The sequence below is a fragment of the Erpetoichthys calabaricus genome, chromosome 17, assembly GCF_900747795.2.
Source record: "Erpetoichthys calabaricus chromosome 17, fErpCal1.3, whole genome shotgun sequence".
NCBI classification, from domain to species: domain Eukaryota; kingdom Metazoa; phylum Chordata; class Cladistia; order Polypteriformes; family Polypteridae; genus Erpetoichthys; species Erpetoichthys calabaricus.
The window spans coordinates 98,012,589-98,031,758 of NC_041410.2; the positions used below are offsets into that span (position 1 = coordinate 98,012,589).

The 19,170-nt window shown below is 49.9% G+C and overlaps 1 protein-coding gene across 5 annotated transcripts in view; it reads left to right on the forward strand.

Moving 5' to 3' along the window:
* The window catches only part of dnm2a (dynamin 2a), a 95,203-nt gene that overhangs the window by 51,721 nt on the left and 24,312 nt on the right, over nucleotides 1-19,170 (forward strand). For all 5 annotated transcript variants that reach the window (XM_051920537.1, XM_051920535.1, XM_051920536.1 and 2 more), the window contains one exon: nucleotides 14,229-14,342. In XM_051920537.1, coding sequence (XP_051776497.1) covers nucleotides 14,229-14,342 — 114 coding nt within the window. The remainder of the gene's footprint in view (nucleotides 1-14,228; nucleotides 14,343-19,170) is intronic.

The following is a 19,170-nucleotide window of genomic DNA, read 5'->3' on the forward strand; positions in this document are numbered from 1 at the left end:
TGGCATTTGGCAAAGTTTGCAGTCATTTCGTCTCTCCAGGTATTTCCTGAAATTGAAAGCAACTGATGGTCATGCAGTTTTAGGGGAGCAGAAGTAATAAGGGTGGGTGCTGCCAGTTTGGCTTGGCATCCCCAAAAACCATAAATGATTCTTTTCTTGACCTTATGATGACTTAGTGTTCATCTACTATTAGCTGCTCTCATATCGGCTCGTACTGAGCAGCAGCCACTGAATGGCGTGTGTGAATGGGAAATGTGCTGCCCTCTGCTGGCCGCCTGTGCATATTGCAAAGGGAGGGTTTCAAGATTTTAAGTTTTTTAACACTTCAGTTAAACTTTTTGAAAAGAATGGATGGATGGAAGGAAGATGGGTGTTGTCATTCGTTCTTTTGTTCGTTCCGCATGGACAGATCAAGCAGCACGGCCTGAATTAGAGCACTGGTGGCACGTCGCTTTGTGCTCAGGGAGCTGCCAGGCTCTTGCTGTTGGCTGCATCTGCCCTGCCAGATGGTGACCCACACGTCATGCCCACTGCTACTGTGCCCCGTCCTGGGTGTCCGCCTTGTCTATATGAGTTGCTGCTTTTCGTTTAAAGGACTTTTACTTCTCCTTTACCGGACTGTAGTTCAGTTTTAGTCACAGGCTCTGCCTCAGCACCCCTTACTCCACTGCGTTACACTTGCTTTGTCACTTGTGCCCCCACTTTGTGCCTTTTTTTGCTCATTTATTGTAAACGTTTGTGTGTGTGTCGTCAGGGCCAGAAACAGACGCTCTGATGCACCAGAAAACTGTTCAAGTGCAAAAAATGGATTGGGAGTCACACGTGCATTTCTGCTGCTTGCAGTGGAACAACACAAGAAACGAGCTGGAAAGAGTTGTAGGAAATACATGGGCATCAAGCAGGGCAGCAGGAAATGAGCTGCCCGGCTGTCCCTCGACAAAGCGAACATTCAGCCGGTCGAGAATCGAGAAAAATGACGAGAGTGAACATGAAGGAGAGAAAGAAAAGCAGAGGATTGTCTGAGGTGGCAAGACCACCGACAGTAACAAATCAGGGCCGCGAGTCCACCTTCAGGGGCCTTAAGCTTCCTGTGTCCACAGCACACCACGTTATCAAGAAGGGTGAGGTCCAGGGCATCGTAGCCAATGTGCAGGGATGTGGGCACATGAGAAAAAAACTTGGCAGGGGGGCGATTGTCTGAATTGTGGTGAAAAAAACTGCGAGCAACTGGCTGGCTGCCGCGCCGAGGATCCTCCAAACTCTCGGTAACTCTGCATTTACAGAAGCGCTGTACTTTAAGTTAAAGAGTAATGAGCTATCTCTGTGTGTCTATTATATAGTGCCTTTCACATAGCTATCTATCTCTCTGGCCTGCCATCTATACCAAAATGAATGTCTGTCTATTACATACAATCTTTCACTCTGTCTCTCGATTATATAGTGCCTTTCACATATCTATCTATGTCTGTCTCTCTATCCTGTCTATCTCTGTTATTATAGCACTTTTCACATCTCTCTGTCTATTATACAGTATCTATCTATCTAATCCTGCCAACTATGCTATCTATTAATATAGTGCCTTTCACTCTCTGTCTATTATATAGTGCCTTTCACTGTCTGTCTCTCTATCCTGCCTTCTATACCAAAATGAATGTCTGTCTATTATAGCACTTTTTACATCTCTCTGTCTATTATACAGTATCTATCTAATCCTGCCAACTATGCTATCTATTATATAGTGCCTTTCACTGTCTATTATATAGTGCCTTTCACTCCGTCTGTGTCTCTATCCTGCCTTCTATACCAAAATGAATGTCTGTCTGTTATTATAGCACTTTTCACATCGCTGTCTATTATACAGTATCTATCTAATCCTGCCAACTATGCTATCTATCCATCCATCTAATCCTGCCAACTATGCTATTATATAGTGCCTTTCACAGCTATCTATCTATCTATCTATCTATCTATCTATCTATCTATCTATCTATCTATCTATCTATCTATCTATTCTGCCAACTATACCAAAATGAATTTCTGGCTGTCTGTTGTATAGCGCCTTTCATGTCTGGCTCTCTGTTATATAGCTCCTTTCACATCTATCTATTTATCAGACTATCGATTGATTGATCAGTCTAATGGACACAGGAACTTTACGGTCTCCAGAGATGAACTTGAAGCCTGGTGGTGGTCCGTGCTGTGCTGTCCAGTTCTCTGGCTTTTCTTTCTTTTCTCCATGTTCAGTGCAAAACACAAAAGTAGCAAAATAAATTGAAACCCATCCGCTTTTCTCGATTCCAGCTGTTTGATTGTGCGCTTCTTCTTTTGTGGGCACCTGCAACTCGTCATTCACAAACCCAAACGAGAATCGGCCGCCCAGATTGATATTCCTTGCAGCGTCGGAATGGTGCCCATAATTTTTGGCCATGGGTGTTTTGCTTCCAGAGCCACTCAGTTCTCACTTTTGCCTTATGTCCCGGTGATCCACCATGTTGGTCACCAAGCTGTTCTTAGATGGTTGGCAGAAGTTGCTCTCAGTTGATGTTTGGTGCCATTCTTTCTTCATGGCTGTGTTCTTTCACCAAATGGTGAGTGAGCCAACTGCCTTGCTTGGTAGGAATGGTCTCAGGATGCTTTACAGTCAGCCTGACACAGGACTGATGGTAGCGCCACTCACCTTTTCTTTTTTCCCGGATGCCCCAAACAATCAAAAAGGGGATTCATCAGAGAAGATGACTTGACCTCAGCAGTCCAATCCCAGAACATCAGTCTGCCCCTGCTGTTTTTCTTTGTACCTTTAATGGGCAGTGGGGCACCAAAGTGTTCTTGCTGAGTAATTCCATTCATAGGCGGAAATGTCCCAAATAAGAATAATCTGAAATGAACTGGAGGCCATCAAAGAAATTACTTTATATAATGGGACCAAATTGAAGAAGGAGTAGGAAAAAGACTGAGATAAAGATAAATGCCTGAGCGGGAGAGTGACGTTGGGTCTGCCCAGGAGACCACTGCCCGGACCTCCCTGTGTGGGGCAGGCTGGGACATTCGGAGTATCTCAGTAGTGTCGCTTGTTTGGTAGCTGGTGCCCACTAGGGGGCACTGAGTTCCTGCCAAATGAGAGGCTCTCTGAGTCTTTGCTCCAATCTGTTTGTTTGTTTGAGTCCTTCACGGCCCCATTTAGCAGAGGGGGGCTCTTTATCATGTAATTAACTAAGAGAACGTCTCTCCTGTGTGCAGGTGTAGGCCACAGACGCTGTTTCACCGAGTTGTTGATTCTTTTACGTTCTTAGAATAACCAGCAGAGACACAGCCCTGGTGTGGGTGAGCTGCCCACCTGCTGCTCCTGGAATCCCACAGCCAGCGCAGGCCATTTCTTTGTGCCCTCCGTCAAGCAGGTTTGCCTTCCCGGGTCCTTTATAGACCCTTCTGGGTACATCTGGTCTGTCACAGTTTCTTAGAAATTGTACCCCCTCTTGTATAGCTTCTCGGTCACTCCATGGTAACACCCTACTCCATTTTATTCTTTTATGATCCGTTTGTAAGCCCAGCGCACTGGCAGAGTGTAAGAGACCCGCCCTGATAAATCCTGGCCTATTGTTCATAGCGTACATTGCAGAAGTGCCCGCCGCACCCGCAACAACACCCACCCAAGGGCATCATTCATAATGCGCCCATTTCAAGGCGCTAGTCCCCTGTACTATTGAAATGCACTGCAATTTTCATTCCAACACATGGTGCATGCAACGGACATGATCACCTAGCAAAGGAAATGAAAACAGAAAAACGTGGCAGGAAATACAGAAGGCTAGTAGAGGAAGTTCTGATCTCATCGGAGCCCACCGATGGTCTGAGCCACCCCGGAGGTCTCAAACCCGGGTGTGCCCCCTGTGGAGCTGCTAATGGAATGTATTTATTTACACGCTCTTCATTCAGCTTGATGAGGGCAGATCACTCGCTTGCCTTTTCTGAACTGCAGACCTGCGACTCAAGAATCCTGGAGATGAAGTGAACTTCTAAACGAATCGGGTGTAAACTGCAACCTCGGGACGCGGCGGCTACCCAGGGTCAGGGCTGTGGGCCCCCGTGGATGGGGGACCAGTGACACCCGGGCCTTCCAGCTTAAAGGCGAATCCAAACCCCCCCCAAGTCTGCGGACTCATCCAAGTCTAAGACTCGCAGACCCCCTAATTCAGGTTGGGCTCTTTCTGGTAAAGCAGTTGCCCACCTTTTCTTTACTTACCGCAGCTCCGTTGAGGCTGAATATTTTTCAGATAAACCTCGATGTGAAAACTTTTGCCGTTACTTAGTTTTGTGACAAACGTACAAGAAGCAGACGTCTGAACGTGAGAGCCGTTTGAGTCACGTGACGATTACTGTCGCTACAATCCGAAGCTTGCATTTCTGTCGTCTCGTGTGGCCAAACGTCATTCCTGGAACGAGAACACGCGCCTGGGGACAAATCGGCAAAATGTTTATGGGGGACGGCGGCGAAATCCGCAACTGGAAAGGCTCCGGAGATTCTTCATTTAAACCCGTTCCCTGTTTTCCCCCAGTCCGTGCACCGTAAAGTCCGGCGTTCAACCAAAAACACAAGCGCATCTCGATGTCTAGGAAAACGTATTCAACATTATAAGGCAGCGGTCTTTGTGACGTTTGGAGATGGTATGGTGGTCGCTGTATACGCCGGTGTGGAATACGTGGTGTTTGCAGTCAGTCGGTAATTTGAGTTTCCTTTTGTTATCTGTGTAGACGTGCGGTCAGGAGGTACATGTTCAGTGGGCTCTTCGGGGGTCCTGCTGGTATCGGAGTCGTGAGGCTCATTTATCGTTTTGGGCTTATTGACGATAACACAAGTGAAGAAACATCTCGATGGGATTTGTTCAGGGAATATTAACGGTAATGTTCCGAAGCGGAGTACCATTTGATTCAGTATTGTGGTTTATTTATATGCTGTGGAACAAAAGGACACAAAAGAGCATGGGGGGGGGGGATAGAGACCCCCATATAAGTGACAAGCAGACAGTTACGGAGGTGACGCAAGTCCAAACCTAGACTGCCAGCTGCAGTGATGGCGGACCTCTTACGGTTCTCCAGGCAGGAGTGACAGCTCAGTGTCCCCAGAGCCTGAAGTGACGTCAGAGGTCCTCATGGGGTCCGTGTTCTGGTCAGAGGAGAGGAGAGTCAGCGTGTGATGGCGCCAACCCCTGGACTAATAGAGAAGCCCTGCAGTAGGGTGACAGCGAGTCCAAAACTACACTGCTGGCTGAAGTGATGGCGGACCTCTTAAGGCTTTCCAGGTGGACGTGACAGCGCAATGTCCCCAGAGCCTGAAGTGACATCAGAGGTCCTCACGGGGTCCGTGTTCTGATCTGAGGAGAGGAGAGTCGGCGTGTGACGGTGCCAGCCCCTGGACTAATAGAGGAGCCCTGCTGTTGGGTGACAGTTGGCACGCCGTGTTTGCTGTTGGTGGATGCCGTGCAGCCTTGTCTGTGGCTCTGCTGGTGTCGGAGTCGCGAGGCACTCGAGTACCACACTCTGCCTCACCTGTGGCTCTTCGTTTTCGACTTGCTAGCGCCTTTTCCTGAGTGATGGCTCTCCGTTTAGTCCAAGCGTGCTTTTTAAAGTTAATTTTTCACAGCCGTAGCCGGCAGTCCTTTCCACTTTCCATTTGTTCTCCCGAGTGTATTGGGGTAACTGAGAGCATCAGACACCACGTGCAGCTGGTGGTTCATTTTTACCGCTAGTTCAGTGATGCCAGTCTGGTTTTATGTTTACTGCCAACATACAGCATGTAGCGTGTTCTCTGCACCCCCAACACGTTTTTATGCTTAACTCGGGCGTTTTAGGGCACTTTTCGGCAATGGGCGGCTTATTGTCGTAAGCACAGGCTTATTATGGGTCAGGCGATGTTGACGGGACCGCCGTTTGCTCTTTGTTTTATAAAGTCTCCGCCCCTACCTTGAGCTCCGCCCTCATGAGCCATTGGATTGGTTCTGAAATGTGACACTCTTGATTGTTAAGCCAATCGCATTCACTGAAACGCCTGGCCCTGTGAGCCTCGTACTCCCGTTACTTGTTGCCACAGAGGCCAGGAAAGTGGCGTTCAGGTAGCCTGCCAGGCGGGTATGAGCGATGACTGGCGTTTGATGCCACGCTGCAACGGAGACCAAATGCCTGAAGTGAGTGAGCCTCTGTTTGCTTTGCGATCTTTGCTGCCATCTAGTGGAAGGAACCTCAAACGAAGCACCGTAACATTTAGAAAACCGTTTTCCGCCCTCTGCCCCTTGAAGTTAACGTCTGTTGGCCACAAAATAACAATCGACTTTTTTTTTTTTTTTAACGATTAGGTTTGTGCTGCACTTCGCTCCTTAAAGACGTGGCGGCCTGTAAGGAGCTGTTGTGCTGCGCCACCAGCCTGTCTGCCCTGTGCTCTTGGGTTGCACCCTGTAATGCACACAGTGAGCCCCCCAGAGACACTAACACCACTAAGAGTGGGCGGGCGGGCGGGCATGTGTAACGTGCTAAATGTGTGCTAAACGTCACTAATTCTCCTCTCAAGCGAGTCAAGACCACTTTGATTACTCTGCATGACGAGATTGTCCCCTAACCCCGGAGCAAATGTCGGCGTGCATGACGCGGGCTTCTCATTAATCCGCACTCAGGGCTGTGGACTGTAAGTTTGGTATCTTGAACATAAAGCTGAATGTGATGCTGATGACTTTGATCTAATTGCATGTAATTCTTTTGTTTCCTGTTGCTGTCCCTTCTTATTCCGCTTTTCTGCATGACCCCCTTCTCCCCGCTTCTTCCTTTCTTTTCCTTTTGCTCCTTCCCTTCTTTCTCTTCCTCTCCCCCTTTTTCTATTGCCCCCTCCCCTCTAATCCCCCCTCTTATCACACTATTTTGCCTGTCTACCAACTTTTCTTCTGCAAAAGGGTGAGATTCTGGTAAGTACCCACAATGCCTTTGTGTCCGCCAGTCCCTTCAAATCTGATCAGAGTGGGCATCAGGGTGTGTCCAAGTACAAGCGTGCATCTCCCGCACACCTGATACTTGGTGCCTTTTTCTGCTAGCGGCTTCATGTTGGTTTATTTTATTTCATCCCCCCCCCCCAAAAAAATTCTGTCACCACTGGCATCCATCTGAGATCCAAACAGGACTTTCTATTGCGTTAGCACATTGCAAAGTTGGGAAGAGAATTGTCTGCCGCTTGGGTGATAACCCTGATATGTGTGACCTTTGAACCCTGGAATTTTTACATGTGTGCAAATTGGGAATGACGGGCCACCAGTACCACAGAGGGTATGAGTGTTGTGCCAGGATGGCAGAGCGATTAATAAGAAGAGACATTTGTGAGATACTCATGGGGTCAAAGCCATTCAAGTCAGCCAGAGCAGCAAACCCTAAACCAGCAGCCGAAGTAAGAAATCGTAAAACGGATTCACAGAGTCGCACACCAGAGTCTTAAGGGAAGCATTCGCGGTCCTGGACGACGCTTCACACCCAACTGTCGTTTGTGTGTTGGCGCACCAGTGATGTCACGAGAAGCCACTTCTAGCATTCGTCACCTTTCCATACCACCTGTGTGACATGAAATGGAGCGTTAAAATGGAAATCGGCGCAGCCTCCAGTTGCGATCCGATCATGTGGCCCTTTCCTGATGGGATGGTGACAGTGCAACATGTCACTCTGCTTGCACCCACATGACTCCCAGCCGCTTGGCTTGTGCGTTACTCTCAATATCAACGCCACCTCATTGCCAGTCCAAACAAAGCAGTCGTTATTTTTGTCTTTGCCGTTGCTGTTCTCCGTGTGTGAATGTCCTGTTCCTGCTGGTGCGTGCGTACCCAGTGTAGGCCAACGGCTAATTCATTTTCGGTTATTGACGTGTAGACGGAGATCTTTTCTTAAACGACGTGAAAACGCTTGTGTGGACGGAGAGGGTGGACGTCACCTGAAGCTCAGGTGTCAACTGCTAATCCTACAGGACCGCTGGGGCTGCGGCCTCCTTTATAGTTCTTAACCAACCAGCAGGCCCGGTCCGTGATAAATCGTGTCCGATATTGGTGGTGCTTAGAACGGATAGCGGTCATCAGTACGGAACTGCAGTCTGACGTGACTAACGGCACACTCGCTTATTCGCTACACAGCCAATGCAAGGCATTTGTCATGTAAACTAGTAAAATACAGTGGACGTTTTCATTCCAACAGATGGCACATATGACCAACACTATTACCAATGTGACTGGTGGACAGGTCAGAGCCAAGACAACAGGAATTGTAGGGGTACAACGTGGCAACACCGTTTAATGCATAACTAAGGGAGGAGAGGCGCAATGTGGAAACAAATGAAGAGAGGCAGCCAACCAAAATCGGCGTTCCTTACTGGGATGTCACAGGGAGCTCCTTCGGTCTCGACTCCTGGTTGTAAAGCAACTGCCACCATCCTGGGCTCTCCGGCTTTATGGGGTCGGGGCCAACTCTGGGCATCACAGCCAGGCTTGGACGCCCTCACTTGGGCGTCTTTTAGGGGCTGCTGGTAGAAAAGATGATACCATTAGCGACAGCGCCCCCTCTAGTCCCGGAGTGGTATCACTTACCTGAGTTGAGCTAGGAAGATGATAGCCAGTCGCACACAAGTGACACCTAATAAAGTACATTAATAGAGTATGGAAATAAGGAATACTTGTAGAGGAAGTACTAATCCAGTTGGACTCCACGGGGGTCTCAGACTCGGGTTCTGGAAGTGCAGAGTGCTGACTGCCACGTAGGAGCTGTAAGTTTACTCCTGTGTGCCATTTTATTTCACTTGGATGGCGGGGGGCTACAGCAGGGTACGGCCTTCAGATCTCTTCGTTCGCAGGGATTTGGCGTAGTCGGCAGGCAGCAAGTTCAAGTTTTGCTTTTTGGACCTTTCTGGATTGTTTGAATATCTTCAGACTGCTGTTTGTTGAGTCCACAGAAGCCTAACCCGCCAATACGGAGGGCTTCATCCACAGCAAGCATTGGTGTTAAATAAGAAACCGGTTGTGACGAGAATGGCGGCCCACTAGGAGTTGTGTTTGAGATTCCAAGGTTTTGTGGTTCACCAATCTGGTGGCTCCTCAAAATGTACGACCCCACAGGGAGAAGGTAAACTTTATTTAATGTAAGGACCTGAAACAAAAGTCAGTCTTCTCTTTCAAACAAAGCTGAGGCCTAATCAAAAAATTGGAATTCAGAACCGAGAGGACGCGATCGGAAACCGGGAAAGTTTTCTTTCGTCAAAACCAAAATGCAATCAAAAAGTCAAAGTTGAAAAAGCAAGAAGTACAATTTGCTAACTGGGAAGGATCGAGAACAAGTCGTTGATACGGTAATGCCAAGCGTATCCGTAAAACTCGGGTAGAACATGGCCGCCTCAGGTAGCAGGCACCCCCTCCACAAGCAGCTGTGTGGCCATTCGTTTGTCCTGTTTGGGTCTCAGTGGCGCCCCCTTGAGGTTTTATTTTTTGTTTTGAAAGTGCCCAACGTCAGACGAGTAGTGTGAGTCGGTGACGTCTCCTCCAGCTGTGCTGTCTCTAGTTTTGGGGGATGAATACACTTCTCGGAGCGAGGCACCCATTTTATAAAAGCAGTGCAGAAAAGGCAAAGTGACTCTGTTGGATTTTGTACCTGCTGATTTGGACTTTTTTTCCTCCAATCATTTTGAAGTGCATGCATGGCGGTTTTGGGGAGTTTGATCTGGTGGACTTCCTTGTAATGCTGTGTGAGGTTTGGGTAGTGCCCCCCTCGGTTCATGCTCTGGGTGTCCTGCTCTTCTAATCACCTTCAGTTTTAAAGGTCACCTCTTCAACAAGTGCCTGGTGCTTGACTTGAAATCCGCTCACCTTTTTTCCTGCAGCTTCCTAATTCTTCACGTTCTCGGCCATCAACGAGGCCACGCCCCCTCTCTAGCGTTTTTTTTTTTTTGGGGGGGGGGGATTTTTTCTCTCTTTTCCCCTCCTTCCTTTCTTGGACCAATCAGACTTTGAATCAGTGCGCTTGTGTCACCTGATGCTCATAACAGAAAAGATTTGGGTTGTTGATTCAATTCTGCCCGTTGGGCTGTACCAGTGGACAGTCTGTGACCGGGACTCCCCTGGCGCGGCCGAGGCACTCGATGAGGTCATTTGCCAGCAAAGTGTTTATAATTACATAACGGAGCGAATGGAAAAGCAGAAACGTACGAAGAGTTTAAAAGTCGGTCAGTTATTTTCTAACCCGTTTAGCCCTAAATAGGGTCCTGGGGGTCTGCTGGAGCCTGTCCTAACTAGTTGAAAAGTGCCAAGTGCTAAAAGATGCAATTTAGTGTCACCAATTCACCTAACCTGCGTGACGGTGGGAGGAAACTGGAGCTCCAGGAGGACATCTGCGTAAACATGGGGAGAACCTGCATTGGGGTGGCGGGACTTGGGATGCGTACCCTGGCCTCTTACTGCGAGGCAGCAGCATTACCGCTGTGCCCCCATGCCACCTATATATGGGTATACATGTATTGTGGTGGTCAAGTGAAGAAGGGTCGACAAAGCCAGGAGTAGTTTGGGGTGCCCACACGGCCCTCCCCATTTAATAACAGTTCTTAAACAAAAGCCACACACGATGGCGTGAACACGATGATAGAACCCAATACCACGTAGCCAGGTAGCCTCAGTCTGTCGGGCTCTGCCACCTCTCACGAGGTGGTCTCCTTGGTCAGTGACGTCTCCTTCTGAAGCCCTGGGACTGGAAGGGGCGGAGTGTTTTGCCCTTACTGGGCATTTTCTCCTGGCTGTGGAGGAAGAACATGACAAGGCTGTTAGCAGCAGCGCCCCCTCTCGGCCTGGGGTGGTACTACATACCTGGATGGCGATCCTCAGACACTGTATGCGTGACAGTAAATGTCTACATATGGTATGTATGCAATCACTAGATTAACCAACACAGAGAGTTTATTGTTAATTCATTAATGAGTCAACCGTTTATGTCGCTTGTCTTGTTTCTGACACTCCACTCTTTGAATCGGGCGTTTCTCAAGGCACCTTTGTAACATTTACATTAATGGGACCCACCCGCCCCAGTGGCTGAAATGGGCGAGATGCTGGTATTACGAGCATTTTCAGATTTAATTGGTGCCATTAGGTTGTCATGCAGCTCCCAGTAGAGTACACGGAGTGTTTTGAGTCACACATATAATGAAGCCCGGTGACTAAGCTATAAAGATGCCCGCCTCCCCCCTCCCTGTTCTCCCGCCTCCATTTTGTTTTCTTGTAACGTGAAGCCCCGTAGCACAGGCAGCTCTAGCCATCCCGTCTCCTCTCCGCTAACTGATGCCCCATCTGCCCACTTCGGCTCCTCTCCCAGCTCTACCTGCAGACCCCTTCTCCCACCAACGGTCGAATCCCTCGTTCTGTGAAGCCCCGTAAGCAGCTAATCTGATCAGCATTACCAAGAAAGCGGGCGCTGCCAGAGACGAGCAGCACAACGCAGAAGACACTTTGCAGCAGGGCCTGATGTGGAGGGTGGGGGGGCAGCGAGTGCCTCAGCCGCGCCGTTTAGCGTAGTCTGCTAACACCGAGACCCCCCTGCTTCTTACTAACTCCAGCGTAGCTGAAGATTTGTACTGATCCCATTAACTCCAACTGGTGGCGCCATCCTTCAGTTTTAACCTTTGTGTGCCAGGGTGGGTCAACAGGCAGTAGCAGCAGAGGCTGGTCGTCTGTGAAGCCCACCAAGATGCTTCATTTGCTTGTTGCAGCTGCCTCTTAGCTTTTGGGAGTAGGCAGCCCCAGTGGTGTTACTGACTGATGCGGTCGGGTCGGGTGGGTGGGTATTTTTGGTTTCGTGGGTGGGGGGTGTTTCAGAAAGCTGACTCTGAGCCTTGTGATGTCTGGCTGGGAGGAGCTGGGATGTTCGCCCCTGCCAAAGGGGGGGCCTGTGTCTGCGCTGCATGAATGAAACACTTCCAGCATCTCGAGGGGCTTCCTTGTGTCTGTAACTCTTAGGAAAGGAAGCTGCCCACCTCGGCGTTTTGGGGGGTGCGTGGCGACGTCTCACACTGTCACTCATTTTAGTCCTCGGGGAGCTTCTGTTTGGCTGGTGTGCTCCGTGTGTCTCTTTGTTTGACGTCATCGTCGCCACCTGGTTTGTCCACCATCAGCCACTGCCCACATGTCCGTGTCGTTCACCCCTGTCTTTGTACCTGTCTGTTTGGAATTTGGCTTTTATCTGCTTGCTCTTTATCACCTAGCAAATAAAAAAAAAATATATATATATATATATATCTGGAACTAAAGTCTGACCAGAGGCGTTCACACACACACACAGCGTACCACCTTGTCAGACCCTCACAAACCCCTGTTGTAACGGAAGGAGGAGATGGCACCAGGATGTTATGGAGTCCACTTCTAATTCCTGTGGTCCCACACCCTGGGCGTGCCAACTCATCTCGCCCTCTTAGGTGTGAGTCGTCCTGGCAGGATGGCCCAGCATGTCCATCCTCCTTTCATGTAGGTGTGTGTGTGTGTGTGTGTTTGGCCAATGGCCCCCCCGAAATGGGCACAGAACATGTCACACAGAGTGCCCACTGACTCTGCATCTCCACTTTTAATGTTGACTGTCCTCCGTTGTACTGGGAGGGCGGCCTTCTTCTCGTTCTTTTATTTGTTTGTGTGAATGTGTGGAGGCCCTCGCAGGGACCCTGACTTGATTACCTAGGCTAGGACCCCAAAATGGCTTTGGGACGTTTTTCTTTTACGCACACATGCTGTCTGTGTGACCCCTTCAGTCTTCTCAAACATTGACAGTTGCTGTAGGATCATCCCAGTAGCCCAAAGTGGAGTCTGACGGAGCCCAAAGTAGACGCGGACCACACAGGTCAGAGTGCCCCCTCACCATGCGTCTCCTCCTTTGAACCCGAGTTGTACTGGATGGGCGGTCCAGCCTCTCACTCCTCCTTCTGCCAGTCTGTAACAAGACGGGTCCAGAGTGCCAATCAGCAGCCAAGGATGGCTGCCACACTTTAGCAGAAGGTCCACAAGGATAACCAGGGGGGCTGATAAAGCAGCCTCTAGGGGGCTTTGGAGTTAGATGATGAGATCACAACCTGGGCAACAGTAGGGGCTTCGTCAGCCCTAGCTGGGTCACTAAGGTTGGGGGTGTCTGATGTTGAACGATCCCAGGGGCGTCACCGAGGACGTGTCAAAGTGTTTATTTCACACAAGGAGACCCGGCGGGTTGAGTGGCCTGGTCAGGGGCTTTCAGTGAGGCAGACGACTCAACTGAACTGGCAACTTCAACGACCTGCCAGCCATTACTCTTCTGGCCTCTCTCCTCACAAACGTGCCCGAGGGTGGTCCCGTGACGCCCCTGGGTGACCACTGTACCTGTAGACAGTCCCTTATTCATGCTGCTGCTGGTCCCAAACCAACTGCTCCTCTTCTTCCTCCTCTTCTTGAATACCTGAGACCCTTCGGCCTCCTCTCCCTTTGGCCATAGTCGTTGCTGTCATGATGCCGGACTCTTAGCATGGCCTCTCATTCCTCTTTGTGGCCGTCCTTCAGTTGCTCTCCGTCAGCAAGCAGTGACCCATAACATCTCGGGCAGAGTCCCCTGCACTCCCTGGAATCACCACTCTTCCTTTGTGAAGCCATCATGAACTTAACAGGCTGTCACTACTCATCTGTGTGGTTGTCACACCGTGTGGGGTCTCGTCCTTCTCCGTTTCATGCCCTCTTCGGCTGGGAACCCAGAACCCCCTACTTCGAAGTGAGTGCTTACCCAGCTTTGCTGAATTTGAGTTTCTCGTCGGGACTCGTGGTGGGTCCCGAGTTCACGTCCTTGTGCTGCCAGGATGGGTAGTTGAGTGCAGAAGAGGTGAGCAGAAACTTACAGAAGAAGCCCCTGCCAGGCAGTAACTCATTGGGTGGGCCGGCTGGGCACTCCCTTTAGTAAATCTGGGTGAGTAGTCACTTGTGACTTTGAGGGCCTTGAATTCATGTGACGCGGAGAGAGACAAGCCCCTTAACAAACAGCCCCTCACTGGCTTTGTTAAACTCCCCCTCCATTGCCCCCGTGCCCTTCACCTGCCATCGCACACATAGACAGAGCTGACCAGCCGGGGGGGGGCTTGAGGCCCAAAGTCCTTCCTTCCCCGTGTGCCCGTCGAGGTCTGCAGCCTTTGCTTTTTTTTGTTGTTGTTGTTACCCCTTCCTTCCTTCTGCCCCCTACAGGTGATTCGACGGGGTTGGCTCACCATCAACAACATCAGCATCATGAAGGGAGGCTCCAAGGAGTACTGGTTTGTCCTGACCGCAGAGTCCCTGTCCTGGTACAAAGATGACGAGGTGAGTGCTGCCAATCTGAGTGCTGGGCGATGGTTAACTGGCATACCACGGGGACTCGTTCCTTATTTATTTAAAGGCAGAGTTTATCGGAAGTTGTTTTTTTTATGGGAAACGTTTTAAGAGTGAATTGCAGCATCTTACAGTGGTCACGTGTAATCGTGCCGTAAAACGTCCAGTTTCGTAATGACCAGGGGTATCAGAAATCTACGACAACCCCATAGGGGTCCTCCGGATTGGACCAGTCAGGACCAATGAGCCTGTGCCCCTTATGCCAAGCCTTCCAAATCTCTGAAAGTCGATTTCATTGGGTGGCGTGATGATTGGACAGGCTCCGCCCACCCTTAGTGTCCAGTTTTGATCCCATTGGTACGAAGAAGCAACGTCATGTCACACAAACCTCACCTTCCAAACCAGGAGTCGAGGCTTGTGGAAGGCTGGGCACCGAAACGGAGGAGCAGGCTTTCCCGGCCTACACGTTGAAAAGGAGCCAATTCTGTGTCTCCTTTATTTTAATATACTTACCGCGCGTAGAAAAAAATGGAAAAGATGGCACAAAACGTTGGCATTCAGCCGAGACAAACAGAAGAAGAAGATAGACAGATAGATAGATAGGTGTGAAAGGCGCTATATGATAGATAGATACTTCATTAATCCCAAGGGGAAATTCACAAGTGCCATTGGGTAGTTGTGTCCTCTTCAAACTGCGGCCCATCAGTGAACGGCCACTTCTGGTGTTTCTAGGACTTTTGTATCGGTTCCCTGTTGGGGGGTCTTGGCACCGGAAATGGGGTCACCCGTGGACCATCGGGCAGAGAACTCTTGAGGTGCAGATGGAAACTGAGAAGGAGTTGGTGACTACGCCCCCTGCCTACTCTGGGTGGCATTGCCCTGAAGATGCCCCCCAAAGCACACAGGCTTCACAGTATTTAGACATTTGTAATTATTGTGGAGGCTTTCTAACTTTTCCTGGGCTTTCGTCCAGTTGCTTCCAGTTTTTCAAAGTGACTTCGACTGGTTGGGTTTATTTTATCATCTTCAGTCTTTTCACCGCCACGCCATTTTGGGGGGGGCCTGGATGTTAAATGCACTTTAGTAATCCTATGGGGCTGCCATGTGAGCACAGTCATCGGGGTTAGTGATGTTGGTTCCTGCCGGGGATCAGCGGGTTGGGTATCGCTCAGTGAACGATCCATAACTCGGGCAGAGCTCGGGGTCCGCTAACATTCCAGAGTTTTCTGTACGAGTTTAGCTTCAAGCGCGGGTTTGGGTTTGATGCCCTTTTGGTTTTTGACTTTCAATTTCTGGATTAAGCTTAAAGGTATTGACTGTTTGTGGCGCAATGGCCTTTTCCAGGTTTGACTGTTTTCTCGCCACCCCCGAACCCCCGACTCTTCTCAGGCCCTCACCTTCTCAGATCTCCTCTCCCCAATGACTCTGTGTTTTTATAGATAAATCCTAAGAGGGAGAGGGGAACTGCATTAAGAAAACCCTGGCCCTCCGTGCTAACAAATATTTGAATAACAAAAACTCGAAAAACAAACAGGGATCCAAAAAGAGGTAAACAACACCCCAGAGTGGGTACCCCGGAATTCTTCATCACACACGAGTCGAAGCCCATAAAGCGCAGAACAAAATGGAAGGAACCGCCTACTGAGTCAGATATCCACATCCACTAAAGCCAAAGTGAGGGAGTGAATCCATTCAGCCAGATAGAGGGGCTTGACAGCGAACCCTCGCCTCTAAACTCATGGGTGGGCTCCTCCCGCCCCCGAGGGTCCACGTAACAAAGAATATAAACATAGGACTAAACACAAAATGTTCATTAAGCATAGAGTGTAACGACGCAGTGCTTCTCGGGTTCGATTCTGCCGGTTTTCCCCTGCAGTCAGATGTCATTGGACCCTCGAATTGAGCTTGAGGTCTTCATTTAGAACATCCCATTAGTGCCAGGTTTACGTGATTTATTGGTGTCCAAAGACACCAAGGTAGATGACATTGTGATGTGTGTGCCCCCCCCATGGTGGGCTGGCGGCGCCCTGTCCGGGGGTCTTGCTGTGATTGCTGGGATTGACTCCAGGCGTCACCCGCAAGCCGCCTCAGCATAAGCAGATTTAGAAAATGGCTGGAGTGGTTTCCCCATCGCGGGTTATGAACGTCTGTGAATTCAAGATGGAAGCTCTAAACTGACCCCACAGAACCCAAACTCTAGTCATGCTGGCCACATAACCAGTTGGTGTATTTTCTCATTTTTGAATCGACCCTAAAACACTGCATCTGGGAAAGAGCAGCCTGCTTAAAGAAAGGCAGGAATTCAGTTAAAATCAGAATCGGTTGGAACAAAGGCCTGCAGCCACAGGGGGGCGCCAGCACTGAACGTGACGACCACCAATGGTGGCGCTGGCAGGGTTAAGAAGGCTTCAGAAGTGTTAGAAGTGCCACACACACACATCAAGACCAGGCGGCCCTGGCCCGGTTTGAACCCGAATGCATTCAGCGCACGTTGTGTGCCCCTCAGGGAGTTTCCATTGAGACCCCCCCCCCATTACCCGCTTGGCTTTCCTTTCTCGACGCCCCTCTGTATTCCTTTCGGTTTTTCATTTAGACCCCCATTTGCCCTGCCGTTTATTTATTTATTTTCCTTTCTGATATGTCGCCTTAATTGAATCCAGTCGCTCCATGAATAGCCCACTGTTTAGCTGAGTGAAGATGAAAACTTGGGGGGAAGGCGAGAGGGGAGGCCTGGGGAGCCGAGAGCTCCATTGGCGACTGCTGGAAGGAAATTCCTCTGGCCAGACCGCGCGCTCCCTCGGGTGCCCCTCCGGAAAGTTAACTCCTTTGATGCCGAGGGCCGCCACTCTGACGGAAGACCTCCTAGTGCCAGTCGTAGACTCCGCCGCATGAAGAGTTTGGTACGAAATGCTAAATGGTGCGTGACTTTCCATTCTTGGTTATGCTTAATCGACGACACAGGGGCTGGAGAATATACCCACAGCGTCGGGCATAAGATAGGGCACAAACAAGACGGGCTTTTAGCAGAGGAGATGTGGGACCGAAGACCCCCACAGAGATGGAGAGAAGGTGCAAACTTCCACAGACAATAGCCGGGCAAGAGAATCTGTAGGACAGTGGTGTCCGCTAGTGTGCCACTGTGCCGCCGTAAACATAGCCTAACAAAACCCTCATCATTCAGTGCAGCATCATGGGAGGCTGAGCCAGTAACAGAAGGAACCCACACTGGACAGGGTGCCACTTCATCCCAGTGCCCACATGCCCACACCGAGGCCACTTTAGAATGGGGATGTGGGAGGAGAATTGGGAGACCCTGAATAAGTGCCACACAGTCATGGAGAGAACATAACATGTGCCATATGGGCAGTGCGGGTTTGAACCCAAAACTTACCATACTCAAAGCCTCGTATTCTAATTCTGGGTCATGGGGGCTGCTAAGGCGGATCTTGGCAGCACTGAGCGCAGGGCAGGTGGCATCACTCAGCAGGGTGCCAGCCCATCATTTGACATGAGATTTGCACCCACAGCATGCCATACTCAAGACCTGATATTCTAATTCTGGGTCGTGGGGGCTCTGGGGTTCTGTGCTGGCAGCACTGAACGCAGGGCAGGAGGCATCACTTCGGCAGGGTGCCAGTCCATTTTGGAATTGCCCCCATTAGTTGGTAAAACCCAAGTTATTCTTAACGAGCAAAAACTGAAAGCCATCTGGCGTTTACAGCAGACAAGTGCCCAGCATTTATGAAAGGTTCAAGTAATCCGCCCAGATGCCACCATTCTGAATGGCATCTCCAGACAGGCGGGTATCGTGTTGCACACATCGTAATCACCCCGTGGGAAATTCAATGAAATGTCCAAACATCAAACAATATGGATTCCAGAAAATTCTTTTTGGGGGGATTGAACATTCTTGGTGGTAGGAATAACAAAACGGGGCAAGGGAAGTGAAAAAAAGGAGACAACTGAGGGAGGATGGAAACAAAAAGGCATCTAAAGGCGTTGGCACTGGGCTTCATCCTGGGTCAAGGAGCCAGCGGCTGTTTAAGCTCTTCTGAATTGTGGACTGCTTTGTAAAGTAAAGTTTGGATGAACGTGAGATTCATTTGCCTGTCGCAGTCCTTGCCAGGTTTGGCCCTCCTTAATATGACGCGCCTTATCTTGAATTGAGTCCCCCCTGCCACTCGGGCTCCCGATGCCCCCATTCACTCAAGTGGCTATTTGCCAACCTACCATTCAGCAGCAGTGGTGGAGTGTGAATGGTGTGAAGCCCACCCCTAAGGCACCAGGCCTTATTGCATATAGTGCCTCTTTGAGGAGGCCTCTCCGCCCACTCGGGCAGCTCTTGATTTTCTGGAATGGCATGGAAGTTTCCAGAAAAGTTCCTAGGTTGACCCTTATTGGCATTAGGAGTGAAAAGGAATAAAGGAGTGAAGCATAAACAAGTAAAGAACAAGAGGATGGGTGAGGGAGGATGGTAGCCAGGTGGCATCTGTCTGCTGGTGCCCAAAGGCTTGGCCCAGCTCGCACTTTGGGCGGCGTGCTTTTATTTGGGTTAAGGACGCATTGTCTGTTTATATTCTTACAGAACTGACTTGGAGAGATTGATTTGGAGCAGAACTATCTGCCCAGTCCTTACCATCCGTGGCACACCCTTCTGTGGGCATTGCCTGCTTTCATATGGCAGACCCCATCTGGTAGTGCGTTCCACATGCCACGCAGCTCTTGATATTGCCATGGCTGAGGGACAATCTGTTGAGCAGCAGTGGACTTTGGGGGCATCAGACCTTCTTGAATATAGCGCCTTTGAAGAGACTTTCAG